The sequence below is a fragment of the Temnothorax longispinosus genome, chromosome 5, assembly GCF_030848805.1.
Source record: "Temnothorax longispinosus isolate EJ_2023e chromosome 5, Tlon_JGU_v1, whole genome shotgun sequence".
NCBI lineage: Eukaryota > Metazoa > Arthropoda > Insecta > Hymenoptera > Formicidae > Temnothorax > Temnothorax longispinosus.
Genome location: NC_092362.1, coordinates 14873733 through 14886092, shown reverse-complemented (window position 1 = coordinate 14886092; position 12360 = coordinate 14873733). Strand labels below are relative to the sequence as shown.

At 43.2% G+C, this 12360-nt stretch overlaps 2 protein-coding genes across 4 annotated transcripts in view; one reads left to right on the top strand and one right to left on the bottom strand.

Moving 5' to 3' along the window:
- LOC139813040 (uncharacterized) overlaps positions 1–2859 on the top strand; it is a 28970-nt gene extending 26111 nt beyond the window's left edge. For both annotated transcript variants that reach the window (XM_071778294.1, XM_071778293.1), the window contains exons 4-9: positions 227–486; positions 714–1068; positions 1382–1890; positions 1964–2261; positions 2339–2464; positions 2554–2859. In XM_071778294.1, the coding sequence (XP_071634395.1) occupies positions 227–486; positions 714–1068; positions 1382–1890; positions 1964–2261; positions 2339–2464; positions 2554–2712 (1707 nt within the window). In that variant the 3' untranslated portion in view covers positions 2713–2859. The remainder of the gene's footprint in view (positions 1–226; positions 487–713; positions 1069–1381; positions 1891–1963; positions 2262–2338; positions 2465–2553) is intronic.
- A 238-nt stretch (positions 2860–3097) lies between these two features.
- LOC139813042 (uncharacterized) lies at positions 3098–12273 on the bottom strand. Of its 2 annotated transcripts, none has more exons than XM_071778296.1 (7): positions 10640–12273; positions 9974–10263; positions 8310–9705; positions 7790–8001; positions 7196–7381; positions 6520–6718; positions 3098–3912 (listed from the first exon to the last, which is right to left on the bottom strand). In XM_071778296.1, the coding sequence occupies exons 1-7, from the start codon at positions 10674–10676 to the stop codon at positions 3773–3775; spliced, it is 2460 nt and encodes an 819-aa protein (XP_071634397.1). In that variant the 5' UTR covers positions 10677–12273; the 3' UTR covers positions 3098–3772. The 2 variants fall into 2 exon arrangements, with proteins under 2 accessions (XP_071634397.1, XP_071634398.1); XM_071778297.1 differs by having other exon boundaries at positions 6577–6718.
- Positions 12274–12360: the final 87 nt, after the last annotated feature.

Sequence of the window (12360 nt, the reverse complement as noted above, 5' to 3'; positions counted from 1 at the left end):
TCATTTTACACGTCTTGTCTAATTTTCGTGTTAGCGAATGTTTCTTTTATCTATTGTATTTATTAACGAATTTCAAATGCTGAGACGAATATTTGATCGAAGTTTACTAAAAAAATTCCTTTAACTATAAAATATGGAGTTAAGAAAGTATTTACGTCGCAGCTAGCAGAGCTATTTTTGGCGCGATACAAGCAGTGAGTTTAATGGAATATCGATTTTTCGCCAGGAAACGGGGAAAGAGCCACATCCAGGTTCAAATTTCGTGCATACCGAACGACCGCACTGGGCAACCAAGCCAGCACAGTCGAAACCATCGTCGACAGACTTCTCCAAGCCGTATTTTTCAATGAAAACTACCACTTACCGGCCAATAAGCCAGCCAGATCATAGACCGAATTTTATCTCGAGACCCAACTGGGTGCTGTCCACGAAGACGTCGACGACAACGACTGTCAGGCCGACATATTCCAGGCAGCCTTCCACCAGGTATGCAACTCGTTTTTAAGTCATACTGGTTTAAGCCTCAATATATATGTAAATATCGTATATCGCTTCTCTCTTCCAATAGTAAACCTCTTACGTATATTATCACGCAAAAAATTTACAGCTATATATTATATACAGTTATATTATTATTATCACGTAAAGTATAATAATACATGTCATATTATATTGTGTACCGAGCCCAACTTAAAATTTATCTTTCATTCTAGCGCAGCCGGATCCGTGCCACAAACCTCTCACTGGCAAGTGACCACGGAACCGGCCTTCGTCACAAAACAGAAACCGTCATCGGCGTCGTCCTCATTCTCGTCGTCCTTGTCAACATCGTTCTCTTCATCTCTGTCGTCATCGTCGTCGTCGTCTTCGTCAACCAAACCGATAACCGCGATTACCGTGCCGGAGACCGTACGAATACCGTCTTTAGGTACGAGTTCTCATTTCTGGTCGAACAGCTGGACACCACCTAGGCCGTCCTTAAAACCACATTGGACCGACAGTCCCAGCCTCCTTCAGAATGGCCCGGAAAACTTTCCACGACCGAGCCTAAAGCCGACCGAGTCGCATGTACGCCCATATTTTCTCTTCTTAATTATTGGTATTGATTGTTATGTTGTTTGCTGTGGCGATTTTTTACGTCACGTTCTCGCGTGTTTGAATTACAAACACATAAAAGGCAAATTCACAAGTATAAAATTCACAAGAATTATTGTCAGGCATAAGATTTCACCTAATGGCCGAAAATGTTAATACTCATTTATTTTTGTTCATATATCAGTCGATGTATATTTATTAAAGTGTTTATAAATATCTTCGCTAAAATTTTGGAAAAAACGATTGGACCTTATCTATAACATTGTGCAACGTTAACGTTTTGCAGAGCACCGAATATCAGAAGCCCTTGGGCTCGGCGCACTACATAACGACGTCCCACTTGGAGACTTCAACTAGGCCGCGGCCCACGAAGAAAACCACAATGCAGAGCACGACGCCGTCCACATTGATGTCCTCCGTCAGCGATACAACCAGTCTAACGACCGCAACAATGACAACTACTAGCAGCACGACCAGCGCGAGCAGCACGAGTGCCACGAGCGTCGCTGCGACGCAAGGATCGTCGACCACCGAGGTGGCGAGCGAGAAGGCGACGGGTTCGGTGATGACGGTCGCGGCCGCTGACGAGAGCAAGAACATGCAGTGCGGCGTGCCGCCGCTATTCCCGCGGCCGGAAACGAGGATCGTCGGCGGCAAGGACGCGTCGTTCGGCCGGTGGCCCTGGCAGGTATCCGTACGTAGGACCTCCTTCTTCGGCTTCTCGAGTACTCACCGCTGCGGCGGGGCGGTACTCAACGAGAATTGGATCGCCACCGCGGGCCATTGCGTCGACGAGTGAGTACCCTATCCCCGTATCCTGTCTCTCTCGTCTTTCGAAGGTGCACCGTTATACTCTGTTCCGTTTCAGTTTGCTGACGTCGCAAATCCGGATACGAGTCGGCGAGTACGACTTCTCGTCGGTACAAGAGCGGCTGCCCTACGTGGAGCGCGGCGTCGCCAAGAAAGTTGTGCATCCCAAGTACAACTTCTTCACGTACGAGTACGACCTCGCGCTGGTGCGACTCGAGAGTTCCTTGACGTTCGCCGCGCACATCTCGCCCATCTGCCTGCCGGCCACGGACGACCTCCTGATAGGAGAGAACGCGACGGTCACCGGCTGGGGAAGGTTGAGCGAGGGTGGAACGTTGCCCTCGGTGTTGCAGGAAGTAATTATCGTTTTGACGATCAAACCCTCGAGGGGTACGTTCAACCTCCTCCGACTTTCATTAATCTCGCTTTCAAGGTATCCGTGCCGATAATCAGCAATGACATGTGCAAGTCGATGTTCCTGAAGGCCGGTAGACACGAGTTCATACCGGATATTTTCCTATGTGCCGGTTACGAGACCGGCGGGCAGGATTCGTGTCAGGTATGTACGTGCGTGCCTATAATCGAACTACTCGCTGTTCACGTTTCAAAGTTTCCGTTGAGAGACTTTTACGTTCTTACGTTACACAGGGCGATTCCGGGGGGCCTCTCCAGGTTCGCGGAAAGGACGGCAGGTACTTCCTCGCTGGTATCATATCCTGGGGCATCGGTTGCGCGGAAGCCAATTTACCGGGCGTCTGCACGCGGATATCCAAGTTCGTACCATGGATCTTGAAGAATGTTGCCTGATTGACTTGACGAACACGCGAGGGGACGACACGAGGCAACTCTCGAATTCGGACGAAGTTCATCTCGCGAATAAGCGATTCGCGGTGTCGTCTCGTGCGATATCAAAAGACATTATCCTAGATTTTTCACGCGAATGAAAATACGCCTTTTATATCGTTTACATTTATTTATTTGCATTTACACTGCCACTCACGGAGTAAGCATCCTGGTTGCTATATATACGAAGAAATATACCCCGCACTAGAAGAGGTGAAATAAGATCATCGCCGAAAGTTATTGAATATATATATATATATACATATATGTATATATATATGTATGACGTGTGTAAAATCTCGTGCGTTATAGCAGCACACTGAACTGTATTTATAAAAGTAAGTAAGGAAATAATATATTTGCTAGATTAAGGCTATAGCTAAATAAACAAGGGAAGTCTGAGTTGTGTAATAAAAAGATCGAAGGAGTAGTCCGATAGATTTCGAAGATACATCGTTATCATTCTTGCCACAACGCTCCGAATATGAGATATGACACACACACTCACACACGCATACATACTGAAACAAAAATTAAGAAAGAATCGTTAATTACATAAACACCGCTTAGAGTTGCAAAACCAGTTTGAAAACCAGACTGTCGATCCTACAACTTTGAAAAATTCAACTTGAATTAAAGAAAACCGGTGAAAAATGTAAATTTTTATAACTATCGCGATTTCGATTTTCGTAGTTTTTCGCAACAAACGCACGATGAGTATCTGCTTTTATTGATTAGCAAGATGTATAGAAAGTTTGCCCTTCGCCCTACGGCGTGAGATAGCTTGGAATATTCTTCCAAATGCTCAATTTCGCACATTTCAAGTTACGCTCACTGCCACTTTCTTATTTTTTATATTTCTTTATTTACAAATAGGAATTTGTACAGAGCACAATATTAATTGCGTGTACTTGATAATAATTGTGTGCGAGCTAATAGGACAAGTTCACATTATAGAATTATTTATAAGTATCGTCAAATAAATGAGTGTTTATTTAAATCTTAGCGATCGTAAATTATGTCCCTACAATATTCTCGAATTAAGCGGATCGTCCACTCGACCGGCAATTAGACTCACTGAAGTCTCGGTGTCGACGATGAAATAAAGGAAGGGATGTAAAGCTGTAAAGGGTTCGGGTCCAGCTCTCTCGAACAGACCATTGCCTAAAAAAAAAAAAAAATTATAATTATTTTGCAAACTTTTGCAGAGAATTATTTTAATTACAGAAAATATTATTCAAGATATTTTTAATATTTTCTATAATGTGCACGTTACATATTATAAAAGATAAATCTATGTAAATTTATAGAGCTCTGCGCATAATACAAAGCTAGTAGTTTGTCTTATTCTACGTAGTGCAGAGGAATTAGGAAGATGTATAAATTATGACGAAAATATGTTGTGAAAGAGATATGGATAGCTAATGTATCTAGCAAATTTGCAAGAGATCAAGACTATATATATTTTTTAATGCATCAAAGGAAAAACTATATATTATATATTATATTACAATAATTATTTTTATAAAACTTTTTAAAGCAATTGCAGAGTTCCTATGGAGTTTTAGATCAAAAATAATAAAATAAGAACTTGGAATTTTATATATTTTGCTCTAAAATCAAATAAAAATTGATAAGCGTTTCGGGTTTGAAAAATTGACATTTTAATTTAAGCAGCGTTTCAATTTCTTGGCTCTCGAAGCGACTGGCAGATGTGATGCATCGCGGGTCAAATCTTTAGATTTCTAGATGTTCGGTTCATTGACTTCCAATGCACGCGTCCTTCCTTTCACTGAGTTGACAAAACTTCTTGCTCTCGTATTTTTACGACGGCAAGTTAGTTTTTATACGAAAAGAAAAGAATGTAATGTCATAAACAACAGGGAAGTCTAGTGCAGTAAAAATAATATTCTAATTTTTTAAACGACTACTATTATAAGTTTTTATTTAACTGTTAATTTAACTATATGTCAAGCAAAGAATTCCGTTATATGTATCATTTTAAAGCATAGTTGAAATGATATTATATACAAAATTGTAAATAACAATCTGTAGTAGTAAATCGTAATTTCTTATCTTCTAAATATTCTACTATTCTATGATATAATTTGTATTTAGAGTGACAAAAATAGCCGAAAGAATAATTTCACAGAAACAGTTGCAACGCCGCGCCGCGCGCCGCAGCGATTCAGGAATCCTCGGTGAATGTAAAAAGAGATGGCGCAAGGTCTTTTTATTGACTTCCTTTACGGACTCGAGCAGGATATCAGCAATTAAATTCAGCGAACTGCATAACAATACTGAGAACATTTCCAGCGGTAATCGATAGTTTTGTTTGAAGGTTCGCCTAGTGGCGTGAAAACAGATATTGCCAGCTGATCGACCTCGAAAATCACGTTCTCGCAGATGAGGTCCACTCGCATCTCGCAATACATTTTGCGTCATACGTTTTCAGGATTAAATCCTGTAATTTACATAGAACTTGTAGAAACAGATGCGTTTTTAGAAAAGCGTTTAGCGGAATTATCTGCGAAAATGACCTGTAATTTACGATGCATCAAGGAGATAACGATTAACACTCGGCATAATTATCGTAAAGATGTAATTAGCGGCTAGACATTCGTCTCCGACAGTTTCTCAATCTTAAACGAGGACCGAAAGTGTTCGCGTGTAAATTCCGGAAACGCGCGACGGTAACTTTGACAGCGTTCTGAAGCGCGCGGAAGCGGCCGTCATCGTTAACGACAGTCCCGGCATTAAGTAATGAAGATACAGCGGAACGTGAGAAAGAGCAATGACGGATTAGGCGGAAGCGAAAAAACGAGAGAGAGAGAGAAAAGATAGTGAAGAAACGAGTGAGAGCTGCGGGGCAGTAGTAACGACCGGCCGTCGTCAGACGCGTGTTCACGACGCGTAGAGGGGCACATTGTCGCCGTCGTCGTTTACAAAATTATATGCGCAAATTATGTTTCTGGAGAGTACAAGAGCCGCGCGCGCGTGAAACTTTGCAATTTCACCCGTTAATACCGGACATTGCGTCAACGTAATTATTTCTTCGAACATTATCTCCGACGCGGCCTGCCTGGGAGTCGTGGCATCGCTATACTCCGCCGTCCCGCCTCGCTGTTTGTTCTCTCCTTCTCCACGACAAATTAAATCACCTGTACGCGTTCAGTGCCGGTTAACATCCGGTTAGCCGAGCGTCCGAGACGTATCGAGACGCTCGTTAATTTCGGATGTTACTCAAAGTGATTTAATTCTAACGTATTCGTGTTTACTCGTATTGGGTTGCCGGGGAAATAATATAATCGCGTGACACATAGCATCAGAACGTGACGCAACGTGACGAAGTAATGAATAATAATAACGAGTAAGGTGTAAAATATATTATATATGATAATGTCAAGTATATGAAAAGTTGATTAAAATAAACCCGTGCGCTTGATCGATGAACGGATACTCGGACGCGCGGGTCGCACTGACAGCGCTATATTATTACACTTACAGGCAGGAGGAAGCAATTTACAAGCGGCGAGAGAAGCGAAAAAAATAAAGAAGTAAAATATATAATTGAGAGATAAAGGAATACTGCAAATGCTAAGGATTATACACGTAGCCGCGCAAAATTATATAAATTGGACTCTTAAATTCAGGACGTCCGCATTAAGGAGCGAGGGATGCAATTACACGCGTGGAAACGCGTTACCGTTACGGAGTAATTGAAAGGGGAGTGCGATAGTGCATGAAAAGCGATAAGAGAGTAAAAAAGACCTGGCGGTAGATATCGGTAATAGTCCCTTCGAGGTGGAACGACATTAGGCGACTCACGAGAATGGGTCCGGTCGGGTTTCATATAATTCCTTATATTGACTCCTATACTCTGTTGCACGTCCCGGGCGTATACACCGAGATCGGATGTCATGGGCGATAAATCGGCCACTCTCGGCTCGAACACATCCAGGATTCCCAGCTGCGGAAGAAACAGATAAAAAAAAGGAAGACCTCTTAGAGAGATTATGTAAACTACGACGCCGACGCAAATATGCACCAGTCACGCATACGTCGATAATAATCTTGATTCTTCCTTCCTCAATCTCAATCCTTCTGTACATCGCAAAACGTTAAGAAAATGTTACTTTTTGTTACATACGATGCCTTAGAAAAATAATTTAAAAGCAAACAAACAGAGACAAAGTAAGATGTAATTTATAATTACGTTTAGTTGATATTTAACAATTCAAATCTGTATTCTTCTCATTCTCAGTGGATGATCCTTGAGATAAAAGTCTTTGAAAATGAAAAATTGTAGAAACTATGGAAAACTGTACAATACTTTTATGCGCGATTAGTTATTGGCTGTACATCTAGAATATATTTTTCTACCTTGGCGCCCATTTGGCATTCGTAAGATATTGACGTCAAAGAGGACGACGTGTTATCCCCTTACCCTTTGCAGAAATGACGTCAGTGTGACGAAACCACGCAGCATGAACGAAGGTATAGTGGCCCTGACCCAAGTAGGCTGTAATCGCTTCCTCAACAATCTCAATGACTTTCCGCTGAGATCCCTCGCCAGCCGGTGCGTGTCCGTTTTATCCGTGGGCATGAAAAGTATAATGTTGTATCGGGGATCCTTGAATGTTAAGGAGATAACAGAAATTCCTTGTATTGTTAAGAAAATAATTGAGATTTTTTTTGTACTGTGCAGTTATACTTGAAATTGTACTAAGAATAATTTATGTAATTTCTAAGCATCAACTGCACATTGATTACAAGGTTATTTATTTAAATATTATTTAAATATATATTCTGTCCTTGCTTGTACATCGCATAATATTTTAATTTAAGAAAAAGATAGTTAAGGCTAGGCTATTTGAAATAAATTGTGGACTGTGACTAGAACAACGCAATATTCTCAAATTTTTAAGAATCAAGAAAATTTCAAATTAAAAATTAACAAATCAAGCTTAAATTAAATCCTTCAAGTTCTGAGAAAGAGAAAGGTAAAACTAGATCACGTTAAATTTTCACGTAGACTTACGTCTAAAGGAAATTCGAGCGCGACAGCCTGCAGCGATGGGAAATACGCGAAGGGCAACACAGCGATGTATCTCGAAGCCGATACCGAGGAAACGTCGCAACCGTTCACTAAAAACGACATCTCTGCTGATGAATCTCCGATGGAGGACTCACCCGGATTTACCGTGTTATACGATTTCCAAATCTCTAAATCTTGCATCCAGATACCTTCGTCTGAAAAATAGGAAATCGAATCCCATCAATCATTTAACATTTTCTGTTTAAAGAAAAATTCGTTCTTATATTCTCGTATAAATGCAATAGAAACGATAATTTCTGTCGTAAAATTTCATAATTCTCTCCGCTAAAACATAATTTGATATTCATGACTGCATAATTTACATAGGAATTGCAAATAATTTAGTATTGGAATTTTCCTGCAGGACAAATTAGGAAGATTGAACCTGTTTGCGCGTGTTGTAATTCTCAATTTGATACAAGCGACATATAATCGAAGAAGATATTCGTTAACTGAACCTGACCTGGGTAGCTAGAAAAGTATCCACGCGGGCTTCTCGCTTCGCGTTTATGAAGATTCGGCGATCCGTCCGTTGACTCGTCTTTAACGGTATCGGTGTTAATTATATCCGTCAGATCTTTCTTCTTTCGATTCATCGAAATGGTATTTTCATCCACGAGAGACGCGACCGTTCGATTATCCATGGAACTCATCGTAGAATTCGCGACTGTGAAGTTATTCCCAGCAAGATTGCCCGACGTCGCGTTTGTTCCCGGAATAGGCGATACCACGGTCGTCGCAGAATTGACCGCACCGTCAATATCCGTCATCATCGTCGTTGCGAGGTCATTCGCAGCGGTCATTCCTGGATTATTCCCGGCCGGAGTGTCTGTCGACGTCTCGGTATTCGATTGTGAAACAACGCCGTTCACCATCATCGTTTCGGTAACGGGACTCGGGATAGTCACGTTCGCGCTATCCAAGATTGCTGGTACCACAGTGGTTAACGAATTCACAGTAACGGTACTCAAGGTCGCGTTGGGTGTGGACGTATTAGCGGGCATCATGTTAACGACGATTGTGCTCGCAGCCACCGATGCGTCAGTACTCGACGCACCCGAACTCGGCATACTTGTTGTCGTTGATACCTCGGTGTTCGCAGTGAAAGTTGAAGGTACTTGAACATCAGTACTCATCGATGCCATCATGTCGGTCGCAGTTGCCATACTCGCGCCAGTCGATACTTGAACACTCTCGTTAGGAACGCTAGCACTTGTTACAGTATCGCTGGCTGCAACCGTCGAGGAAGTCTGCGGACCCTGATTGCCCTCGACTATGGTTGTTGTAGTAGAAATCGTTTGGTTGTCTGTGTTTACCATCGGCGTAATCGTATTCGGCAAACCCGCGTCAGTTTCCGTACCAGCGGACGGAGTCAGCTGGACACTTTCGCCGGAAGTAATTGTCGTTGAGGAATTTGCCGATTGCGTCGGCGACGTGTCTTGGACAACTGTTCCGGCGCTGGTGACCGGAGTAAATGTCGATTGTACATCGGTTGCACCCGTTGGTGCCATCGTGACAGTTTGCTGAGTAACGTCTGCCGCGGTCGATGGAACGACTGTTGTTTCCGCACCAGCCGGAGGAAGAGTCGTGATAGCACCCGTTAACATCGTCGTTGTCATGTCCGACACATTCCCAGTGTCTACCATCCCTGCTGGGAGCGTGGTTAAACCGATCGTGGACGTCGGAAGTTCGGTTATACCTGACGAGTCTCCCATGCTAACGGTAACGTTCGCTTCTTGCCCAATACTCGACAGATCGAAGCCGTAAAACCTCAGAATGTCTTCATACTCGGGACGGAGTCTAGTGTTCTCTCTGCTTAGCGTCAGCCCGCCCAGGAAGCCATCGGCGTTAAGGTAGCTCTTGAAATCAACATCGGTGTAATTCAGTATGCATGTACATAAAACTGATTATATGTTCTAATTCTAATATTATTTATAACGATTATCAATTTTGTTTCTCGAAGATAAATACATTTAATGATAAAAAATCAACAAAAGTATGTCAAATAATGCAATTAGAGTAAATATCAAATCGGATTTGTATGAAACATGATAGAAAGAGTCCAAAAAGTGTCTAATCTTTTGGGTGTCTTTATCACCTAGATATTCACATTACGCAGAATCTTACTCGTAATCGTCGGTGAATGTCCCTGAAACCGATCCTGGTAACATCTCGGTTGGCTGGTAGGCCTAAGGCTTCGGCGATTTGTTGACTTCCTCTACCCGCGGATCCTTCGTAGAGCGCCGCCAGCACGAAGGCGACCCCCGTGGGTGAGAACGCGACGTTTCCCCGCGTCGAATATTGCTGAAGGATCCTCACCCCGAGCTCGTTGACGACGTCGGTGATCACGTCGACCGGACGCTGCGTATCCGCGCGACCATACCAAGGATCGTACCTATAAGCGAACGCGGACGATACTGCTGCAACATAGTGCCGCATCAGTGGGAAACTTTAAAATGCATTACATTGCCTAATTCGACGCATTATGTACACATCATTTATTTCGCTAAATTCAAGTTTTCCCACGAATATAACGCTGCCAGTTTCTTCACGAGCCGCAATCATATTTTAACATGGTTCTTCTGCATGGAAATTCACAAGACAATTCTTACACTCTCTCCGTTACAATTCATACCGAAAGAAAATTGACATTACATTTATTTGTTGCGCTTTCGTTACGCGAGGGAGAGGCTTCAACTCTTTCAAGCTCATGTCTAAAGACACGGTCGCTTCGGCGGATTAATCCAAAACGCGAAAATAATAAAAAAAATCAAGGTAATCAGCCTTACGTACGTTGCAATATTACAATCAGGTGCAATGGCTTTCCCATATCGTTTCCGGGACGATGCCTTCCTTCTCGATATCTCCGATCCGATTGCGCCGAGCCGGAGACGGAGTCCGCGACGCGATCCCAGCCGGTTCTAGTCTCAGGATTAGCCTTAGTCGTCCGCGCTCTACGTCGGGACTGGCTCAGGCGGATCAGGTACGCCAGGCTGGCCGCCTCTAGCTCGTGGTTCGATTAAGACCCGCTTAAGGGGCCCGTCCAAGGCGCGAGCGAGGCCCGCTCGAGGCCCGGCTCTTGAGGGGGCCCGTTCGAAGACCGTCGATTACTACCGCGACTTCTTAAGTGGCTAAGGTCGTAATCCCCGTTAAATTGCGCACATAGCTTCCCTGCCAGCCGCCAGTTTCTTTTCTTGCCGCTCTTCTTCTCTATTCTTTCAGAGGCCTCTATCTCCCAGCGTTTCGACAGGAAGGGGATCCTAAGTATGCCGCTGTGCATCGCCGCGCTCATCTGTGCCCACGTTTATGATCTCGAGTACCATTGCGGAACGTGAAATATGTGCGTGTATGTGTGTGTGTGTGCTTTATTCCCTCTTCATAATCCAATGACAAAGTTATTACGATTTCACGATTGAAGTATACCAGTGAATGACCGAACCGAAGGATATTGTTACGTAATTCAACTTCCTTCAGGAGATATTATTTACAATTAGTCACATTTTTACATTTTCGGCATTACGTAAAATTATAAATGTAATTTATTAAAAAACCAAGGAAAGCGTTTACTTGTGGTGAATTAATTGCTTCGATTAAATAAAAATTGATTATAATTAATCAAAGGTGGATGTATCACACTTTCGTACGTGGCGAGCCTTTTTTTTACGTTATTTCGCATGCCACTCGTTGGTGCACCGACCTCATTCGCGATTTAATCGAGCGAGCCAAAAATTCCTCTCTCCTTCGTCGATCGGTGGCGATCGTACGTCTATCCGCGCGCCGGCCACAAATCTTCGAAAATATGCGGATATTATCGCGCGCGCGATAACGGTAGTGGCGGTGGTCGGCGCGGCCGCGCACGTGAGACGCAGTGAAGGCGAGGCGAGAATCTTCTTTCGACTGATCCAAGTGGGAGGATCGCCGCGAATGAGGCATTACGTAATGTCGCGATGACTTTTACCGCGCCGCGAACGGCTGCTGAATGCGCAATCCAGAATCCAGGATCTGAACGCGCGAACCCATCAACAATGGGACGCCGCGAGCGCGATGCCTTCGCGTGCGTTCCTCCTCATCCTGTTCCGTTCCATTGCTAACGAAACCGATTATTATCGAATGAGAGGCGGCCGATCGACGCACGGTCGCGTACTTCTCTGTTTCTGCCCACAATGTTCACCATTTCGTTCCTCGAACGTTTTCGAACGCGCGGGGCGCACGTCGGATCGGAACAATCCCAAGATGATAAACTTGACGATGATTGATGCGCGATTCGCTCAAGTCGATCTCAAATTGTCCATTTGCGATCGATAAGAAATGGACACCCATCAATTTCGACCGTACAATAAGGAACCATCATAAAATTGAACCCAACGCTTATACCCGATATTTATGATTATAATTACTTTTAATATAATGATAAAGAATAGTCTTATTTGTAACTAAAAAACCTATCATAAAAAGATTTTTTTTTTTTTTCAATTGATTCTACCATATACTACATAATTACGTCTAAATGATCG

Excerpts from the sequence above, each read along its gene's own strand:
- LOC139813042 (XM_071778296.1), bottom strand. The coding sequence starts at position 10,676 with ATGGGAAAGCCATTGCACCTGATTGTAATATTGCAAC. Across the intron at positions 10,264-10,639 it reads CCTGATTGTAATATTGCAAC|TATCGTCCGCGTTCGCTTAT; the intron begins GTACGTAAGGCT and ends ATGTTGCAGCAG. Across the intron at positions 6,719-7,195 it reads TGACGTCATTTCTGCAAAGG|CTGGGAATCCTGGATGTGTT; the intron begins GTAAGGGGATAA and ends TTTCTTCCGCAG.